At 38.4% G+C, this 23,613-nt stretch overlaps 1 protein-coding gene across 6 annotated transcripts in view; it reads right to left on the reverse strand.

Annotated features, from left to right (window-relative positions):
* Positions 1-23,613, reverse strand: part of LOC126353000 (uncharacterized) — a 238,498-nt gene that overhangs the window by 208,818 nt on the left and 6,067 nt on the right. For all 6 annotated transcript variants that reach the window (XM_050002731.1, XM_050002730.1, XM_050002729.1 and 3 more), the window contains 2 exons: positions 11,781-12,019; positions 5,558-5,621 (listed from right to left, as the gene is read on the reverse strand). In XM_050002731.1, the coding sequence (XP_049858688.1) occupies positions 5,558-5,621; positions 11,781-12,019 (303 nt within the window). The remainder of the gene's footprint in view (positions 1-5,557; positions 5,622-11,780; positions 12,020-23,613) is intronic.

Below are 23,613 nucleotides of genomic sequence, written 5' to 3' on the forward strand. Positions count from 1 at the left end.
ATGCCCATGTGCTTGGTTTCAAAGCAACTTTCTAAAAGAGTTTTTACCTTTTGCCCCATCTCTTCATTTTGTGCAAATGCAAGCACATCATCCACATATAGAGACAGAAGAGCTTTTCCTTTCTTTGCATTTAGCTTGTTGACACATGAATCTGTATCCTTTTGAATAAATCCCAATTTTTATAGCGCGCTATTTAAATGATAATTACAGCATCTGCCACTTTGTTTCAGTCAATATACTGACTTGTTTAACTTGCAAACCAAACTTTCTGGCTCTTCTTGATGAAACTTCTGGCTGGAGAATACATACCTTCTATTTACTGTGCAGAAGTGAAAGACGCTCTTCACATCATACTGACCAATATGACAATTTTTCTCAACGTTGGCTGCTATCAATAGAGGAATCATTTTGAAATTTGAAATAAGAGCATAAATATCATTATAGTCTACGCCATTTAATTGACTAAAACCCTTTGCGAGTAAATGAGCTTTAAAACTCTGCTTCTCACCAACTGTCTTCTTTCTACATGTCCCTCTTTTTTTAATATAGGAATTACATCAGATGGTAGCTCAACCAATTTCCAAGCATCATGATTCTTCAGGGAGTTAATTTCTTCATTTATTGCTGCTATCCATTCCATTGCCTCATTGGAATTAATTGCTTCATGATAGGATAATGGTTTTTCACTGTCCCTTTCTCGCACAATGTGTATTTGTGCTTCTTTAGCATAAGCTTTCTCTTTGGAAAGAAGTGTCATTGGATGACATTTGCTTAAATGTGTTTTTTCTTTTGTTACATTCATTCTTGGCCTGTATCCACTTTGTGAAGTTTCAGCACGTTCCACAAATTCCCTATTATCTTCAGTTTCTTCCAAACTTTCCTCTTGCTCTGAGAAACCATAAAATTTCTCTTCAGTGTTAGAATCTTCTCTTTCACCTTGTATTTATGCTTCAATACTTGGAAACAATAAGGTTCTGTATTTGCACAGTCCAATAGAGGTTTTCTGTTTCTTATTTTCATTTATGCATTAACCATTCAAAAACTCTTTGAATATAAATTCCTTGGATTCTACAAACTGTTTTGTTTCTGGCATCCAGATCCTGTCTCCATAGCCATATGGAGAATATCCTACAAGAACACCTTCTTCTGCCCATGTGGATAATATAGAACAACGTCTTTCTTTGGGTATGTGAACAAAAACTTTGCATCCTATCACATGTAAATCTCTCACACTAGACTTTTACCTGCCTGCGATTTATAAGGCATTTTTTCATTGTTGTGGCTATTTTTAACACAATTTTTTATGTATATCACAGTGTACGTCAGCTCAGATCAAGAACATTATGGTAAATTACTTTCTAGCAACTGTGACCCTACCATATCCATTAACATGCTTTTGAGGCATTCACCTGTACTGTTCTGCTGTTGTGTGTATGTCACTGTTATTTCATGCCAAATTCCTTCAGATTCACAGAACTGTGACCATTTGCACAAACCAAATTCTAGACTGCTGCCCATGTGAATTCCCTTAAGTGTCTTCCAGTTTTAATCCTCCATTTCTTGAATTCTTCAAATACTTCACCCTTATTTTTTAAGAAAATACTCATTAAAAATCTATTGCTTCCAAAACTTGGAACACCAACAGGTCACATGAGATCATCATGAACAAGCTCTGAAGTGGCTGTTTGTTCCTTCGAGTCTTGTTTACCGTTTTCAGAAATGATCTTTGTTTTGATTTACCTACCGTACAACCATCACAGAGGTTAAATAACCTCTTCCACAGTCTAATCCTGGGACTGCTTCCTTTCTTATCATGTTGTTTACTGAATTATTACTAACATGCATCATTCAAAAGTGCCATAAGTACAGCGATTTTGTGTCAAATTCGTTATTCTCTATGTTTATTTACTTTTTAACTACACATTTGTGACAGCTACCTGTCACAAATGCAAAGTACAACTCTTGTTAATGCCTTATCTTGGCGTGTCATATATGCCTTTTTTATAAGCAGTTGATGTACCTTCACCAGCTTCCATCTCACCAGGTTCAATTACAGTCCACAAATCAGACTCTATTAGAATAATTTTCAACCGATACATTCAAGAAGCCTAATTCACTACACTCAGTTTCTCAATATAGTGTGTCTGTTATCCTTCAGCTCTGTGTATTTCATTACTCATTTTACTGCCTTTTTCTTTTCTGTGAGATTGTCAAACTCAGCTCAGTGTCAATTAACGTTTCCCAAATGCAAAGAATGAAAAGTAGTCAACCAATATCGACAAATATTTCGCCTTTGCCATAAGGATGTGTTTTAGATCAGCTAATTGACACTAACACAGTTTTTGTTTTCTTTGTTAGCACGACTGGGCCCGGAACCATTCTTATAGTGGAATAAAACTGTTGTATCACACACATTACATTTACTGAGGGAAAAACTGCATATACCGGAAAGTAGTAACAGAACAACATTAAAACAAGGTATTGATTGTCTTTTTAAATACTGTATAAAGATGTGAAACAATTACTAACAAAGAGATAGAGGGACTGGCCAGTACTTACCTCAGCTCAGTACAGCCTATAGAAACAAAAAAAACAACCGAAAATTTAAGTTCCTAGCTTTCGGAATAAATGTTCCTTCATCAGGGAGGAGAGAGGGGAAAGAAAGGGAAGAAGGGAAAGCAATAACCTGACCAGTGCTTTCCTCTCCCGCAACTATCCTGCAGACCTTGTCCACAAACAGATCTCCCAAGCAATACATTCCTCCCCGTCCAACAACAATATTCCTACCCTCAGACCACACAGAAGCATCCCCCTTGTCACCCAATATTATCCTGGCCTCAAATACATCAATAAAATACGCCGCCAGGGATATGACTTTCTCAAGTCAACCCCTGAAATGGGATCATCCCTTGACAAAATTCTCCCCACACCACCCAGAGTTGCCTTTCGTCGTCCCCCTAACCTCCGTAACATCCTTGTTAAACCCTACAATATTCCCAGACTACCTTCTCTACCCAGCGGTTCCTACCCCTGTAAGCGACCCCGCTGCAAAACCTGCCCCATGCATCCCCCCCACAACCACCTACTCCAGCCCCGCTACTGGTAAAACATACATAATTCAAGGCAGGGCCACGTATGAAACTACACATGTCATTTATCAGCTGACATGCCTGCACTGCACAGCCTTTTACATTGGTATAACAACAACTAAACTGGCTGAGCGCATCAACGGACACACACGAACTGTCTGCCTAGGAGATGTCCAATACCCAGTAGCGGAGCATGCCCTCCAGCATAATTCTAGGGACCTAGGAACCTGCTACACCGTATGTGCCATTTAGCTTCTCCCACCCAACACCAGTCCCTCTGAACTGCGGAGATGGGAACTTGCACTCCAGCACATCCTTTCATCCCGCCATCCCCCTGGACTGAACCTACGTTAAACAACCTCACTCCCATTTACTTTTCAGTCTTCTCCTCTTTCCCTTTCCTCTTTAGCCATTCATGCATCTTTTCATCCTACATCTTTATACTATACACCTCTTTACTTCTGTATGCATCCTCTTTGGTTTGAAGCTGGCACAGTACCTACAATAGAATATCTTTGGCTTCCCTCTGACAACCATGCCTCCATCCTTGCTACCCTCCCTGTTTTCCTTTCCCTGTTGCTTCATAACCTGGGTTGTGAGTAACTAAATCCACTTTCCCTTCTTTCCCCTCTCTCCTCCCTGATGAAGGAACATTTATTCCGAAAGCTAGGAACTTAAATTTTCGGTTGTTTTTTGTGTTTCTATCGGCTGTACTGAGCTGAGGTAAGTACTGGCCAGCCCCTCTATCTCTTTGTTCTTAAATACTGTCAAAGATAATCCAATCACATCACAGAAATGGAATGAATGGAATAAATATAGGAGCTCTTTTCCACCTGTTTATCATTTAAACAGTTCCACCGCTTGAGGTCGTTATCAACCAAGCTTAACAACAAATATCGAACCAATTCAGAGATATACTGCCAGGACCATACAGTTCAGCATAATCCCTATTAGAGGTTTAAAAGATATGCTCGGTAATCCTTGGAAGAAAGAAGAAGTAGTTATTGCAAAATCCTGTTGAATAAATTTCGAGAACCTGCATTCAAACGAGACTGTGAGACCATTACACTGCAATTACTACATATCTCTCATAGAGACTATAAGAATAAGATAAGAGAGATTAGAGTACATACAGAGACATATATGCAGTTGTTTATCCCCTTGCTCAACAGTCAACTGGATTATGACTGAAAATCACTAATACTGGTAAGCTGTACCTGCCTTCACACACTGTGCAGTTGTTCCACTGAGTAATTTGCACATTTTACAATGTTCACATAAACATTTTGCAAATATTGCTAGTAAATGTGAATCTAAAGTGGGCCAGCACAAATCTTGTTACAAGTCTGTTAGGATATATTCAAACACAAAAGTAAGTTATTTCTGTGAAATGTTTTACTGTGACAACTGGCAAATACTGGATCACTGTACTCCTATTTCCACTGTGTATTGAGCAGTGTAATATGAATGATCTGTACTAAAATACTTCATTTGCCTCAACATCTTGACAGTAAAAAAAAAGAGGGTGTGAAATACAACAAAATACTAGGACATTTGTGAAGCATCACTTACAACAAACCTTCTTCCAAACAATTGAGCTATTTACAAAATAATACAGTTGTGCAGGATACATTATGCATCCAGCTATCTTTGTTTCTTCTTCTACAACTGATAAATGGAATAGGGATGCAACACTTCTTTTCTGTTTGAACAAGCACAGTTATTGTACTTGAAAATGTTGAAAAACACCCCAAAGCTCAAAGTTCGTTTATGACTCCAAATCAACTATTAATTATTGTAACAACACTTTTCATACAAACTGAACACATAAGTGAGTAAAAAAGATGGAAGAGTCCTAAAAGACTAACCCAACAACAATTTTTTCACTGAATTTTGCTACCTACCATCGAACTGAGGTTTAAAAGATCAGGAAAAGAACAAATTATGAGTAGCTTTTATGTGGAACTTCAAATAGCTGTAAATGGTATCAAAAAATTAAGACTCCTTACAAAATAATATAGAGAAACAAAGTAACTTTTATCTATGAAATTCGATTTCAATGAATAATATTGTTTCATTATAATCGAACAGGGAAAGTGAAGCACAATATCATCATGCCACTCTTAACATAAGCTTGATTCCTTGTTTGAGATACTCACAAATGCATTACATAATCTGAAGTACTGATGTAATCGAGAAAGGCTACACAGCACCATGGTGTTAAACATGTTAACACTTTCTAGCAAGATCATAGCTGTATGAAGCCATCCTAGCTTTGTGTGTGTGTGTGTGGGGGGGGGGGGGGGGGGGGGGGCGTGCGGTTGTACACAAGTGCATGGAAAGAGAGAGAGAGAGAGAGAGAGAGAGAGAGAGAGAGAGAGAGAGAGATTTTTTTAGCTGCTCAATACAGTGATAAACTGACTTTACTCATCCTCTCGTGAAGAACTCAGTTAAACTATTTTACTTACAAGTGGCTGAACGGTCCATCTTAAGAAGCGCTTTGGATGCATATGCAGCACAAACTTCATAACACTGGAAACAAATATAATAAAAATGAATTATTGTAAATATATTTTAAGATTATTTCAGTATCTATGAATTTCAATCAACTGCTCACACATGGAGACGGAAAGATAAAAAATGGGAAAGAAAGGTTTTAAATGGACAAGAATGAGTTGTATAAAATGGGTAACAGCAATATTTATGCAAATAAACTTATTACTCCTGCATCATTTTACCTAATTACAACAAAACACTGTAATTCGCATGTTCAAAGACAACAAATATAGAGCTTTTACATTTTCTGCTTCCCACTTGAAATGAGTCAGAAAGTTTACATTAATGCTTCAAAATTACAAAAGCAAAAAGTTAATCAAAAACATGAGTTGTCACAAAGCAGGAATAAGCTATATTATTGTACCCTACTAGCCCCTTAATCTTTTTTAATTTTTTGCGTTAATAAATGTTGTATTTATGAAATTGTACAGTTCCAATTAATTAATATCTTCCAGTTGTAAATTATTTTGAACAAATAACAATGATCATGTGATGCTGAGGGAATCAAATTAGAAAACGAGACACATGAAGTAGTAGACGAGTTTTGCTATTTGAGAAGAAAAATAACTGATATGACCAAAATAGAGAGGATATAAAATGCAGACTGGCAATGCAGGAGAAGAGTTACTGAAGAAGAGAAATTTGTTAACATCAAATATAGATTTAAGCATTAGGAAGTCTTTTCTGAAAGTATTTGTATGGACTGTAGCCACATATGGAAATGAAACATGGATGATAAACTTTTCGACAAGAAGAGAATAGAAGCATTTGAAATGTCGTGCTACAAAGAATGTTAAGGATTAGATGAGTAGATCACATATAGAATAGAACTGAGGAAAAAAGACATCTGTGGCACAACTTAACTAGAAGAAGGGCTCGGTAGATAGGACACATTCTGAGACATCAAGGGATCACCCATTTAGTAGTGGAGGGAAATGTGGAGGGGTAACATCCTAGAGGGAGACCAAGAGAGGAGTAAAGTGAGAAGATTAAGAAAGATGTATTGCAGTAGTTATTTGTTGATTAAGAGGCTTGCACCGGACGGCTGCATCACACCACTCTTCAGATCGAAGACCACCACCAACCACCACCACCACCACCACCACCACCACCACCACCACCACCACCGCAATGATCATTAACAGTCAACAATCAATAATGATCACAATGAACTACTGCATTCAGCAGTAACTTTCTTCCAGAGGAACTTAGTGAGCTGTGCAAAGTAAAAAGCCATGTCACACAGCAAAGACCTATTTTGAGTGTTATGAGTGGTGTTACAAAACTGTCACAGTTTTCTAACTTGACTGACTACCCGAACATTTTATCCATTATAATAAGATATACCACAGCTTACAATTTCTTTAGTGAATATCTCGTTTGTACAGGGGTCCAAAGCCTCTATACAGTCTTCAGAATAAAACACTGCCCATCACAATCTCCAAAATTTTCCATTTATTTGCTTCTATTGGCCAATTTTGACTGTGAAGTCATTATCAAGCACATACATTGTATCTCTAAGCAACATGCCCAAAGTGACACGCAAATTAATCCATCAGTCCTCAAAAGGAACCGCACATCAACATTAAGACAATCTATATTGAATATGAACAGAAAGATTGTAAAACATGTGGGAGTATCACATACAATACAGCTTAAAGATGAACTTGACATTTGTCCATTGAAGAACCACATTTCATCACCATATACTGTATGAGCATCAACTTGTACACTTTTTCTTTCAAAAAACTTTGCTGAATAGTTGTTTATTAATATGATCATTTTCATTAACCCTCTGAGTGTTATGTTAATCTCTGCACAGAAAGTACTGTATACACAAGGTGGCATGCAAAATTTCATACACTGAAAATTCTTTGTATAACTTAATAAGGCATGTGTTAATCATCAAGAGTGCATATGCATATCAAGCATGTGGTGCATTTCTTCTGTGATTCCCTGGAAAACTGTTGCAGTAGCCACTTCCAGTTCCATTAGATTACATGGTTTGTTGTGGTAGACAGTCTCCTTCATAAGTCCCCATAAGCAATAATCACAAGGATTAATATCCAAGTTATGAGACAGCCATATTCAACCATCCTGAAAATCATCTAGATGTTGATGGCACATCACATTGTGCCCAAAATGGCCACGGAGGAAATCCAGAATAATGTTCTGTTTGAGGATAAGCTCCAATTTGCATGATCCATTGGATTTCCATTGGTAACCCTTTTGCTTAAAAGCTGTGGAAGAAATTTTTTCTGCAATATGTTCACGTAGTTTGTACTGTTAACTGCACCACTGAAAAAGATTAGTCCAATAAATTCAAAGCTGGAAATGGTACTCCACATACCCGCTTTTTCTCGATAATTCGCAATCTGATATTCTGCCAATTGACGCTACCATTTGGATGAACGTACATGTCGTCAGAGAACCATGCGCTGTGAATCATGGCATCATCATATGCAAGCACCAAAGTTACAAACTGGCTACTTCTCACAACATTCCAATGTTGCCAGCCTTCAACTAAAATATTTATTAGACATCAATATATGACTTTTTGTGTGCCACCCTGTTTAATTAAAATTAATTTTCAAATCTCTTTAAACAATGGAAAAGTCCAGGTTGGAATTTCAACAATATTAAGAAAAGAATAGATGGATAGATTGCTACTGACTGTAGAGCTGGTACATTTAGTTGCAGACACGAACAATGAATAGACTATTATACACTGAGCTCACGGCCAAAGCCTTCTTCAGATATGAAATGCGTGCGCATTCAAAAAGATAGTGGGAAAACAGACTGGTAGAAAATTCATGTCTTGTGCACTGACAACAGAAAGAAATATGTGAACCAAGTAGTAGCAAATTTCTTTCAGAACACAGAATTCATCAAACAACAATAGCCAAAAACAAAATGGAGTAGCAGAAAGATATAACAGGAAATTAGTTCAGTAAGACAGATGCTTATTATTTGTTGTTGAATTACCAAAATACATACTAGATGGAAGTAGTCCTTACAGCTGCTTATTTCATTAATAGATCACCTACAAAATCCTTAAAATGCATAACATTAGAAGGACATTTACCACAAAAAACAGACCTTGGGCTTTTAAGAATATTTGTCAGCAATGTCTTCATTTATCTACCTAAAGCAAGTCAGTGTAAATGGGACAAGAAAACATTGAATGAATACTGGTAGGATACTGTGAACAAAGTATGGCGTACTTCTCATATCAACCCAACCAATGAATATTAATAAAGCCAAAGATGTGATACAAAAATATTGTGCAGGAGAGTGGTGATATAACAGTGCCTAACAAGTCTCGTAAACTGGAAACATTATTTATTCCATTCACAGGTGGAAATAGATACAAAATTTAGCAAAATGTCTAGAAATGCATGAATCTGAGCCTATTACTAATGAGAATAACAACAAATCAAGGTGTGTTTTACCCGAGCAGTGTTAAACCGTGACCTATTATTCTATGGACAAACAATTCCAATCTGTTATCATTAGCAGTATATTTAAAAAGTATATTTACAAAGCAGAGAATGACACAAAAGGCTTCAGGAAATTAGAGAAGAGCTACAGTAATATGCTGAAAATTATACATGGGAAAAGGCACTTTCATTCTCAAATAAAAAGCCAAAAACCACTAAATAGATTATCAAAACTAAAAAGAATCTCCAAGGACACATTTTTAAGTACAATGTATCAGTATAGTTTAAGGCTGTGCACAAACAAAGGATTTAAACTATAATGAGACACAAGCTCCAATAATCTGCTACAATTCATTCACATATAACTTTGATTTAGATACTAAATATGACTTAGATATAGATCACTTAGATGCTGCTAAAGCATTCCTATAAGGCAATTTGGATGAGGAGACTTGTATCATAATCCCACAGATTGATTCTGGCATTAGAATTGTTAGGAACAAATATATCTTTAAGCTTCAAAAAGCAGTTTATGAATTAACTCAAGGTAACTGCAATTGAAATAGTAAGCTAAATGAAGCACTCTTGAACTTTAACTTTACAAGAAGTACAGCTGATCCACGTATTTACCAGAAGATGGAAATGACATTAACATTTACAATTTATGTTGACAACATGTTAATTTTCAGTAATAATACACAAGAGAAGGAAAGCCTCAAAAAGAGATTCAAAGAGCAGTTTCAATTGGAAGAGTTAGGAGAAATGTCAAATTAGCTGACCATGGGACTAATAAGTATGCGTGCAAGATATGAGGCCAGAGACAGAAAAAGAGAGAACTGCCATGAGAAATGTTCCCCGCAGAAAAGCTGTAAGCAGTTTGATGCATACGCATTTGGGAACAAGATCTGTTCTTGCATACACAATCACCATTTAAGTTGCTTCAACAATGATCCAGGCACACATCACTGGCAGGTGAGATGAGTTACTCCAGAACATTATCCCATATGACATTATACACAAACTATGTCAACTTGCTGAGTTGTACGTCTCCCTGACCACTATCATTTGTAATGATTCAAAGTTCAAATGTGGTCGAACCAAGCTTTTTAGGCGTTCCATTTTTGTCCTTTTTTTCCATCAATACAGACATCTAAAATTTTTGAAGTTTCTACCATAGTTATTATTTCCTCATTATGTGTGACATTTGTCATTGATGTAATACCTGTGGATGTGCAGAACTCAACACGTTGTCTTTATGAAATAGAGGGAGACTATTTGCAGAAAACCACTCAATAATATTTTTAAGACTGCTATTTACTATTTCTTCAGTTCTTTATGAGAAACAATAGCAGACATAAGATTGAGCCTTTACCAATATATGACTTACACTCTGGTTTTAACTACCCACACTCTACTGAATAATCAGCAAAACTTATTACAAAAACTGGAACACCTGGGGTGATATAACCTACTTCCATTTATCATTTAGCAAAACAAAATGACAGGATCCAAATCAATAAATAATACATCTGAACCCAGAGTAATTATAGTGTTTTTGTATTTAACACAAAAATCCATAAATTATACACCTGAACCCAGAGTATTTATGGTATTTTCATATTGTCTAATTCCACACAAATTGTTCAGATCAACAATAAACTATTTAACACAAGAAGAACCGCACCTGTCATTTTGATCAGTGCTCTGCTTCAGTAGACTTATTTCTTGTAAATTATTTATTTTACAGTTCCCATTTACTATGACTTCTAATAAACGTTTGCGAGCTAGATGTCTGTGAAGAATACAGCAATTAGGACCATTCAGAAAAGTGGTCCAATGAACTCATATTAGAAGGGCTGCTGCCTGTCATTTTCAGGATATGGACATGTAAACAATAGCTTTACGACTTTTCCACAGCTATTCTTCTTTTCCTTCCTAATTGGTTTATAACATCCTCCAGACCCTTTGTTGATGAGGAGGGAAGCTTTATTGCTCACATGGCACAGTTTGTGTTGACCACATTTCAGTTGCTTCACAATGGTGTTTGAAAGACATGATTTATCTAATGCAGAAATTTTAAAATATTTGATTTCAATGACAGACAAAGAATCTGAAACTCAAGATCCTTGTAATGTTTGTGATATTGGCTAATTACAAGAAGATGACACTACAAATGTTACTGACAATGAAGAATATACTATTTAAGAAAGCTTATAAGGGTTTTTGAAGTTCATTTCATGGTATAACAACTTAATTGTTTATGTTGTAACTGAATTATTGTCCTATGTATTTTCAAGCAAGTCAAACAACACAGCTCTCATATCCCCAGCTAACAGTACTACAGATTTTGTGGCAGAGGGAAAGGAATAAATCAAGTGAAAGGAAATCCTTCCAGTGAAAATACTGAAATAGCTGACGATGGAACATGGGCCAGTAATATATATTGTGTTTTACATTAAAACACATCTCGCTAAAAGAAGTTATTCATTTCACATTTTGTTATCATATTAATTTGGATTAATTATTACATATAAAATGTTCATTGTACCAAGTAATTGTTCAGAAAAAAATATAACTAAACACTGGTAAACTGTATAAATCATATGAAACAAACTGATATATCTCCAAATGAAAAAATATATAAACATTATTTCTACAAAAATCACACACAAGCTGTAGCATTAATTCAACACACCTCTTCACGCCAACCTTTAAGTGCGATAAATATATTGTTTGCACGACAGTCTTTCAGTACTGCTTCCACTCTGTCACTCCGTTCCCCATAATCTCTGAAGGCAGGATTCAGTTCGACGGCATCGGGCTGAATATGAAATACATCAGGATAGTGATGAAGATGCTGCATAACATCAGGCCTGACCAGACCCACCTGATGTCCCTCAACAATAAAGGGACGACAGTCTCCTTTATGCAAACCTGCCATGGGAAGAAAAATACAACAGTATATAATGTAGTGTTTAACAGAGGTGTATATGTATTCTTTCCACATACTAGAATTTTCTATCATAAATTTGTAATTACCATAACTGTCCAATTGCAAATGTGGCTGGAATGAAACATTGTAGTTTTTTCCTTTCTTTCTTTCTTTCTTTCTGAAAGCATTTTGTGTATTAATCAGCATGGAAAATGTGCTGCTGTCAAGCTGAAGTGTCAATTATCTGGGCAGTGTGCTCCCTAAAAATATTTTTCACCACCACTAATTGGACAACCTCGAAATCTATATGCTGCCCAAGATTTTGCTTTCAATTTGTAGCATAGTCTTCATGTCAAATATAAGTTAAATTCAGCCAGAATGTTCCTTTTTTGTGAGGATTACTAAAGGTCAATAAGATGACTTCTAATGTTTATTTTAAGTTTGAAGAAATTGTAAACAATTTTTGGTTAATATAAACAGATGAAGGGGTGCGTAAAGGCACTCCTATACTAACTAAACATACAGTTAAGGAAACAAAACTTGTGTCAATGTCTGTTACAATACATCCAGAAATCCAATAACACCTTTCCAACATTGCAGATGACCTTTTGTAAATAGTTATAGCTTTAATATCAACATAAAGTGAATATTTTAAAAAAATAGAGTTCAATGTTTTTTATTGTTATTCATCTGTACCTATATGACAACATTGCAATTCACATTAAGTGCTTCATAGAGAGTTCATAGACCCACCCTCCAACTACATGTGTGAAAAATAAACAACTAAATCCATCCATGCTAGCTCAGACTTCTCTTCTTTTATCACAATAGTCGTTTCTCTCTAGGAAGGTGGGAGTCAACAAAATATTTTCACTTTCAGAATTGAAAGTTGGAGACTGAAATTTCTTGAAAAGGTCTTGCTGCAACAAGGAAAGGCCCTTTTTTTGAATGACTAGCACACCAACGCACTTATCATATCCACGACACTCCTTCCCTTATTTTGTGATAATAAAAAGTCAGCTGCCATTCTTTCAATTTTTTCAATGTCCTCTGTCAATTCTGCTGGTAAGTATCCTATACCACACAGCACTACTAGATAGAAGTGTAGAGAAAGCAGTTTCTTTAGTAGATTGGTTGCATTTTTTAAATGTTATACCACTGAAACACAGTCTTTAGTTTGCCTTCTCCACAACATTTTCTTTCTGACCGTTCCAATTTAAGTTGTTTGTAACTATAATTCCTATACATTTTGTTGAATCAACAACCTTTAAATTAGTATGATGTAATGTTTAACCAAAATTTAGTGGATTTTTTTCCATGTGGGGACCTTACACTTTTTATTGATCAAGGTCAGCTGCCACTTTTTGTATCATGAAGATAATTTGTGTAAATTATTTTAAATCGTATTCACCCACTGAGGAGTTTACTAGTAAGAAAATTACAGCATCATCTGTATACAATTTAAGAAGGCAGCTTAATAGTCTCCTAAATCATTTACATAGATCAAGAACAGCAGAGGGGCCTATAACACTTCCTAGGGGAACCCATATATTACTTCTGTTTCACTTCACAATTTCCCATCAATTATTATGAACTACAGTCTGTCGGAAAAGGGGAACACAAAATACTTTCCCTCAACTGAGATAAAAATCCATAGCCATGCAATTTGATTAGCACTTATTCCTCCAGGAAATCTAGCAGTTTGAAATCAACCTGAGATCCACTGTAGATAGTGTTCATTACTTTATGTGAATAAGGGACCAGTTGTGTTTCAAAAGAAAGATATTTTCTAAAACAGAGCTGACTATGTGTCACCAGCAAGTTTTCTTAGAGGTATTTCAAAATGTTACAACGAAGTATATGACAGAATCTTACTGGAGATCGATTTCAGTGAAACAGTCTAATATCAGTGGATTATTTCTATTACTTTTCTTGTGTATTCATGCAACTGGTGTGTCTTTACAGTCTTTAGCTATGGATCTTTCATTAGGTAAGTAGCTGCACATGACTGCTAAAAATGGAGTTATTTCAACAGTATACCCTGAAAGAAACTTAACTGGTGTACAATCTAGACTGGAAGACTTGCCTTCATTGTATGACTTAAGTTGTTACTGCCTACACTGAGGGTGCTATGAAGTGCATAGCCAAAGCCTTGAAGACAAACAAAAATTACGTGAAGTGAAATGTAGTTTGAGGACGGCTATGCGAGAGGCATTCGATGAATTTGAAAGTAAAGTTCTATGTACTGACTTGGAAGAAAATCCTAAGAGATTTTGGTCTTATGTCAAAGCGGTAGGTGGATCAAAACAGAATATCCAGACACTCTTGTGACCGAAATGGTACTGAAACAGAGGATGACAGACTAAAGGCCGAAATACTAAATCTTTTTCCAAAGCTGTTTCACAGAGGAAGACTGCACTGTAGTTCCTTCTCTAGATAGTTGCACAGATGACAAAATGGTAGATATTCAAATAGATGACAGAGGGATAAGAAAACAATTAAAATAACTCAAAACAGGGAAGGCTGCTGGAGCTGATGGGATACCAGTTTGATTTTGCAAAGAGTATGCGAAGGAACTTGCCCCCCTTCTTGCAGCGGTGTACCGTAGGCCTCTAGAAGAGCGTAGCATTCCAAAGGATTGCGAAAGGGCTCAGGTCATCCCCGTTTTCAAGAAGGGACGTCGAACAGATGTGCAGAACTATAGACCTGTATCTCTAACATTGATCAGTTGTAGAATTTTGGAACACATATTATGTTCTAGTATAATGACTTTTCTGAAGACCAGAAATCTACTCTGTAGGAATCAGCATGGGTTTCGAAAAAGATGATCGTGTGAAACCCAGCTCGCACTATTCGTCCACAAGACTCAGAGGGCCATAGACACGGTTTCCCAGGTAGATGCCGTGTTTCTTGACTTCCACAAGGCATTTGATACAGTTCCCCACAGTCATTTAATGAACAAAGTAAGAGCATATGGACTATCAGACAAATTGTGTGTTTGGATTGAAGAATTCCTAGATAACAGAACGCAGCATGTCATTCTCAATGGAGAGAAGTCTACCGAAGTAGGAGTGACTTCAGGTGTGCCGCAGGTGAGTGTCATAGGACCGTTGCTATTCACAATATATATAAATGACCTTGTGGATAACATTGGAAGTTCACCGAGGCTTTTTGCAGATGATGATGATGTATATCGAGAGGTTTTAACAATGGAAAACTGTACTGAAATGCTGGAGGATCTGCACCGAATTGACACATGGTGCAGGGAATGGCAGTTGAATCTCAATGTAGACAAGTTTAATGTGCTACAAATACACAGAAAGATAGATCCTTTATCATTTAGCTACAAAATAGCAGGTCAGCAACTGGAAGCAGTTAATTCCATAAATTATCTGGGAGTACGCATTAGGAGTGATTGAAAATGTAATGACCATATAAAATTAATCATCAGTAAAGCAGATGCCAGACAGATTCATTGGAAGAATCCCAAGGAAATGCAATCCAAAAACAAAGGAAGTAGGTTACAGTACGCTTGTTCGCCCACTGCTTGAATACTGCTCACCGGTGTGGTATCCGTACCAGATACGGTTGATAGAAAAGATAGAGAAGATCCAATGGAGAGCAGCACGCTTCGCTACAGGATCATTTAGTAATCGCGAAAGCGTTACGGAGATGATAAATAAATTTCAGTGGAAGACTTTGCAAAAGAGACGCTCAGTAGCTCGGTACGGGCTTTTGCTGAAGTTTCGAGAACATACCTACACCGAGGAGTCAAGCAGTATATTGCTCCCTCCTATGTATATCTTGCAAAGAGACCATGAGGATAAAATCAGAGGTATTAGAGCCCAAACACACGCATACCAACAGTCTTTCTTTCCATGAACAATACAAGACTGGAACAGAAGGGAGAACCGATTGAGGTACTCAATGTACCCTCTGCCACACACAGTCAGGTGGCTTGCGGAGTATGGATGTAGATGTGTGTTTTTTTAAGTTAAGTACCATTTTGAAATAAAAATAAAATGTGTAAACTTTTCTTATCAATTTTATTTTTACACAAAAGTCTGCAGTTTAATCTACTTCTCTATGAATTCCCCCAATATTGCGGCACTTACAGTGTTGCACAACCAGTTTCTGAATACCATCCTCATAGAAATCTGCTGCCTGATTAGACAAGCATTGCAACATAGCTGTTTTGGCACCTTCATTGTCAATGTGGCACTGATTGCCCAGATGCTGCTTCACATGCAGTAACACCTGTAGTCACCAGCTAATAGATAAGGACTGTAGCAAGGGTGATCAAGTTATTCCCAGCCAAATGATCCAATCAGCTCTCGAGATTGATTGGCCATGTGTGAACGTGCATTGGCATGGCTGCATGATAAAGTCTTTCTAAGGTCTCACAATATGTTGTAGAAATTATGGTGTCCCCATCAAGGAAAAATCTGGAAGCAACAAACCCTTCCTGTCCCAAAAAACAATACACATGACTTTCCAGGCTGAAACTGTTTTCCTAAATTCGACTTTCTTGGGTGTTGTTGAATGTCACAATTCCAAGGTCTGCTGCTTTGATTCAAGTGTAATGGAAGCCACTCATGTTTCGTTGCCTTTCACAGTTTGGCTTCAAAACTCATTATCTTCCTCACATTACCACTCTAGGTAAGTCAAAAAACTGGCTAGACGTTTGCTTTTGTACACCTCAGTCAGTATTTTCGGTACCCAGTGTCGGCACAACTTTCGATGATTTAAACATTGTTTAAAAACAGTTTACAGCACACTTCTTAACACCTGAAGAAAGTCATCACTTAACAGAGAATCCAAAACTGTTCGTTCTCTCTCTTTTCCATCAATTTTCTGCACCTAATAATCATTAGTGACTGCAGGTCGCCCACTTCATTTCTCAACACGCACATTTGTACAGTCATAGTTAAAAGCTCTTAATCATTTCTATACCATCCAATTACTCAATGTTTTCTCCATACCCTTCACTGATATGACAACGAACGTCAGGTGCTTTCATGCCATTAGCACTAGGAGAACAAATCACAGTGCATACCTTACAGTTGGCGGAATTCTCAATCACAGGAGACATTTCAAACACTCACAAAAACTTAAACACCTGAGTGATTCTGTAATGCTGCCTGTAGCTTACTAACAATGTGTGGTACACAGAGCACAAGCACCAAACGCCAACTGCGGTGCTGCAGTGCTGGAATTTCAGAATGGTACTTGCTTTAAAAATATGCCTCTTATTTCTAAGTTATTTATGTTGGCAGCTCCTCTCGATTCAAATTCTGTAACTGAGTGAGGGACTTAAGGAAAATCATGTTCAGTGCTTTAGCAGCACTGTCACTGGTAACATTACCATCGAGATCACGCAGTGAAGGTATTGATTGTGTCTTGCTACTGGAATACTTTACATATAATCAAACTCTCTCAGTATTTTCTGCAAGACTTTAAAACAGGATGTTTTAGTCCAAATCATTAAATGCATTCCACATTGAAGCTAGTGCTAAATTTCCGAGATTATGTAAAACATCGGCACTCTTTGAGATCTTGCACAGTTTTGAATCTGGTACGCTTATTTTCATTGCTTCTCTAATGGTATCCTGACCTGTTTTGTGTACCATGGGGGATCTGTTTTATCTCTTACTAATTCACTTAGTTTCAGCAATTGCTTAATTCACTTAGTATGGAACTCTCAGCTGCCGTTAATACTATTCCTTTTAATTTAAGCTACATCTGGTTTATGCTTACATAGTTTGGAAGAAGTTGTGACTGTCTCTTCATATTTTTTTCTGTTTCTTGAAATGGATATATTTTCTGCTTATTTTTGATGGAGTCAGATATGGTATTTAGTCTCACTACAGCGACCTTGAGGTCACTGGTTCCTGTGTTGATCATGGCAGACTGTATAAAAAACTGTTCAGTGTAACTGCATATGCAGGACTAAAAAAAATGTGATTTCCTTCATGTTAACGATAATCACGTATAAATATCCTGTAAAGTGACTCGATCCACATCATTTCGATAAAAAAATCGTTCAAATGATCTATCTAACATGAGGCTAACTAACTAACACTCTACTTGCTCAGGATTGTTTGGTGCTAGCAGGTGTAGTAGGTTGCCACAACCATTTATATTTCATTTAGGTTCCTGAACTACTACTTCCGTGTGTTTTTGCTTTTAGGAAGCTTTAATTGTCGAGTGCTGGTAATAGTATCCCATAGATTTCGTGTTTGTTTTGAATACAGTCAGAGAGAGTCCCTTTAGTCAACCATAGTGCCAGTAGTGCTAGTGTTTGTTTTCAGTACAGTCTAGAGACAGATAGTGCTATTTTCATTGTTTTCTACAAGAAGTGTCTAGCAATCACAGTTTAGTCAACAATCGGACGCCTTTAGTGAATTAGCAGTCTAGTTAAAAGTTGATTAACTCTCTACAGTAAATTGTTGATTTCTTAGGATGGATAGGATGTGTGACTGCTGTGTAGGGACGCAGGAGGAGCTGGCCACTGTTCGCGAACAGCTGAACGCGTTGATGGCCGCGGTCAGCCGTCTTCAGGCTGCTGCCTCAGAGTGTAGCGGCAGTGGGGAGTCTTGTGTGTCGCATGGTACACCCCAGGTGTCACATGCTTCACTCACTGTCCCTGCTGTCAAGACGTCTTCGCGGGTACTGCGCACGGTTGGGCCACCCTCTCCCCAAGGGGAGTGGCGGGTTCAGCGGCGTTCGCAGCACATTAGGCGGAGGGTCAATGTGGAGGCTAGCCGTGTGGCATCGCCCGCTCTGCCTGTGATTGGACATGTGGCCACTCCTTCAGCAAAGTCTGAGCAGGCAACCAGGGGGAGGGTTTATTAGTTATTGGAGGCTCCAACATTAGGTGGGTGATGGAGCCCCTTAGGGAAATAGTGGAAAGGTCGGGGAAGAAGGCCAGTGTTCACTCTGTCTGCTTCAGAGGGGGTCTCATCTGAGATGTGGAGGATGCCCTGCCGGCGGCGATAGAGAGCACTGGGTGCACCCGACTGCAAATTGTTGCTCATGTTGGCACCAATGACTCCTGCCCTCTGGGTTCAGAGGTCATCCTCAGTTCGTACAGGCGGTTGGCGGAATTGGTGAAGGCGGGAAGCCTCACTCGCAGGGTGGAATCTGAGCTAACTATTTGTAGTATCGTTCCCGGAACCGATCGCGGTCCTCTGGTTTGGAGCCGAGTAGAAGGCTTAAACCAGAGGCTCAGACGATTCTACTGGGATCCGAGGTCAAATTTCTCGATCTCCGCGATCGGGTGGAGAAATTTAGGGTCCCCCTGACTAGGTCAGGCGTGCACTACACACCGAAAGCAGCTACAAGGGTAGCGGACTACATGTGGAGTGCACATGAGGGTTTTTTAGGTTAGACAATTCCCTCCCTAGGCCCGACAAGACGCCTCCTGAGACGCGGCAAGGTAGGAGTAGGCAAAATGCAACAGGGAATAACAATATTAATGTGCTAATAATAAACTGCAGGAGCGTCTATAGAAAGGTCCCAGAACTGCTCTCATTAATAAACGGTCACAATGCCCATATAGTACTAAGGACAGAAAGTTGGTTGAAACCAGACGTAAACAGTAATGAAATCCTAAACTCACATTGGAATGTATACCGCAGAGACAGGCTGGACAGTGAAGGGGGAGGCATGTTTATAGCGATAAGAAGTGCAACAGTATCGAAGGAAATTGACGGATAATAAGTTGGGTAAAGGTCACTGTTAAAGCAGGCTCAGACATGGTAATTGGAGGTCTCTATAGGCCCATTGGCTCAGCAGCTGTTGTAGCTGAGCACTTGAAGGATAATTTGGAAAATATTTCGAGTAGATTCCCCCACCATGTTATAGTTCTGGGTGGAGATTTTAATTTGCCGGATATAGACTGGGAGACTCAAATGTTCATAACAGGTGGCAGAGACAAAGAATCCAGTGAATTTTTTTTAAGTGCTTTATCTGAAAACTACCTTGAGCAGTTAAACAGAGAACAGACTCGTGGCGATAACATATTAGACCTTCTGGTGACAAATAGACCTGAACTATTTGAAACCGTAACCGCAGAACAGGGAATCGGCAATCATAAAGCGGTAACTGCATCGATGATTTCAGCCGTAAATAGAAATATTAAAAACGGTAGGAAGATTTTTCTGTTTAGCAAAAGTGAGAAAAAGCAGATTTCAGAGTACCTGATGGCTCAACACAAAAGTTTTGTCTCAAGTACAGATAGTGTTGAGGATCAGTAGACAAAGTTCAAAACCATTGTACAATATGCATTAGATGAGATGGAAAAGAGCCACCATGGTACAACAACCAAGTTAAAAAACTGTTGCGGAAGCAAAGGGAACTTCACAGCAAACATAAACATAGCCAAAGCCTTGCAGACAAACAAAAACTACGCGAAGCGAAATGTAGTGTGAGGACGACTATGCAAGAGGCATTCAATGAATTCGAAAGTAAAGTTCTGTGTACTGACATGGAAGAAAATCCTAAGAAATTTTGGTCTTATGTCAAAGCGGAAGGTGGATCAAAACAGAATGTCCAGACACACTGTGACCGAAATGGTACTGAAACAGAGGATGACAGACTAAAGGCCAAAATACTAAATGTCTTTTTCCAAAGCTGTTTCACAGAGGAAGACTGCACTGTAGTTCCTTCTCTAGATTGTCGCACAGATGACAAAATGGTAGATATCGAAATAGACGACAGAGGGATAGAGAAACAATTAAAATCGCTCAAAAGAGGAAAGGCCACTGGACCTGATGGGATACCAGTTCGATTTTAAACAGAGTATGCGAAGGAACTTGCCCCCCTTCTTGCAGCGGTGTACCGTACGCCTCTAGAAGAGCGTAGCGTTCCAAAGGATTGGAAAAGGGCACAGGTCATCCCATTTTCAAGAAGGGACATCGAACATATGTGCAAACTATAGACCTATATCTCTAACGTCGATCAGTTGTAGAATTTTGGAACACATATTATGTTCGAGTATAATGACTTTTCTGGAGACGAGAAATCTACTCTCTAGGAATTAGCATGGGTTCCGAAAATGATGATCGTGTGAAACCCAGCTCGCGCTAATCGTCCACGAGACTCAAGAGGGCCATAGACACGGGTTCACAGGTAGATGCCCTATTTCTTGACTTCCCCAAGGTGTTCGATACAGTTCCCCACAGTCGTTTAATTAACAAAGTAAGAGCATATGGACTATCAGACCAATTTTGTGATTGGATTGAAGAGTTCCTAGATAACAGAACGCAACATGTCATTCTAAATGGAGAAAAGTCTTCCGAAGTAAGAGTGATTTCAGGTGTGCCGCAGGGGAGTATCATAGGACCGTTGTTATTCACAATATACATAAATTACCTGGTGGATGACATCGGAAGTTCACTGAGGCTTTTTGCAGATGATGCTGTGGTGTATCAAGAGGTTGCAACAATGGAAAATTGTACTGACAAGCAGGAGGATCTGCACTGAATTGACACATGGTGCCGTGAATGGCAATTGAATCTCAATGTAGACAAGTGTAATGTGCTGCAAGTACATAGAAAGATAGATCCCTTATCATTTACCTACGAAACAGCAGGTCAGCAACTGGAAGCAGTTAATTCCATAAATTATCTGGGAGTACGCATTAAGAGTGATTTAAAATGTAATGCCCGTATAAAATTAATCATCAGTAAAGCAGATGCCAGACAGATTCATTGGAAGGATCCTAAGGAAATGCAAACCAAAAACAAAGGAAGGAGGTTACAGTACACTTGATCACCCACTGCTTGAATATTGCTTAGCAGTGTGGGATCCATACCACATAGGGTTGAGAGAAGAGAGAGAGAAGATCCAACGGAGAGCAGTGCGCTTTGTTACAGCAGCATTTAGTAATCGTGAAAGTGTTATGGAGATGATAGATAAACTCCAGTGGAAGACTCTGCAGGAGAGACGCTTAGTAGCTCGGTATGGGCTTTTGTTAAAGTTTCGAGAACATACCTTCACCGAAGAGTCAAGCAGTATATTGCTCCCTCCTACGTATATCTCGTGAAGATACCATGAGGATAAAATCAGAGAGATTAGAGCAAACACAGAAGCATACCGACAATCTTTCTTTCCACGAACAACACGAGACTGAAATAGAAGGGAGAACCGATAGAGGTACTCAAGATACCTTCCGCCACACACCGTCAGTTGGCTTGCGGAGTATGGATGTAGATGTAGAACTGGTCAAAATAATTTACAAAGAAAGCATTTAGAACAATTTTAGACAATGTTTCATGCCCACCACTGACTTTAAACATCTATTTTCATCCATTTATTGTGGATGTATTGGAATGACCACCAACCTCAACTGTATGAGTCCTGTGCCTATTGAAATTAAACTCAAATTTTATTTGAACCCTTAAGAAAGATGTGGAGGAGATTCAAGAGAATAAATTGGATGGAAAGAGTGAGTAATGAAAGAGTATTGAAAAGGGTTGGTGAGAGATGTCTGCTCAAGGTTGTAAGAGAAAGGAAAAAGAACTGGTTGGGACATTCATTGAGAAGGGAGTGCTTGCTAGCAGATGCTATGGAAGGATTCGTTAACGGGAGAAGACTGAGAGGAAGAAGAAGATACAAGATGATAAGACGACATACGGGGAAGAGGAAATTATGCAGACCTGAAAAGAATGGCAGAAGACCAGACACCCTGGAGAACTACCATGTGAAAACCTGCCTTTTGGCAGAGTACTGATGATGATGATGATGATGATGAAAAGAAATCACATCATCTAAGCTTGGGGTTTGGTAAAAGGAATCAATTATCAGTTTATTCTGGTTGTCAAGTATAATCTCTACCCATATTAACAAACAGCATCTAGCTACTTCAATTATGCTACAAGATAAACTACTTCCAATGGAAATGAATCCACTATCACTAACTGAATTTAATCTATGCTTTCTGAATGCTGTTATTAGGTCCTTGGTTAACGTATCTCTGGCTTTAGCCTGATTTCATTACTTATAATGATTTCTGCTCCACGTGCTGCCTATGAGGACTGAGTTCTCGTACCTTCCTAATGGAGCTTCAAGAATTTAAAACTACAATACCAATATTTCCTAGGCCTGTCCTCATCCTGTGTTTGACCTGCACTCCTTAGAAATAAACCCATTTGTACTTTTCAGAGACCTTCTAATCTAAAAAAACAGACCATTCCAATCCAAACAGCCCTCTCTAACCTCTGTTATGGACACATGATCTATTAATCTGATCCCAACACATCTCCATCCTGTAGTCCAAGTCAAGGAATATCTGGCCTGCATGGTCGCAGATCCATCTGGGCCACCACTCACTTGGTACCAAAGGTTAGAAGTCTGTTCTCTCAATGATGCTACAGATGCTCTATCTTCATCTTGTAAGCAAGACTGGCTGCCTTCACCAATCCAGACAGACAACAGATAGAATCTCTTCCAATATGAAGTCACACATCATTAGTAGCAACACACGGCACCCTTTGCAATTGGCTGTACCATGTGCTCTTCATGGCATCTGTAAGGATACACTTCACATCTGGGATGACTCCCTTCTGGTATGCACTATGCACACAGAGTGTAT

The sequence above is a fragment of the Schistocerca gregaria genome, chromosome 1 (genome assembly GCF_023897955.1).
Source record: "Schistocerca gregaria isolate iqSchGreg1 chromosome 1, iqSchGreg1.2, whole genome shotgun sequence".
In the NCBI taxonomy this organism is placed as follows: Eukaryota; Metazoa; Arthropoda; class Insecta; order Orthoptera; family Acrididae; genus Schistocerca; species Schistocerca gregaria.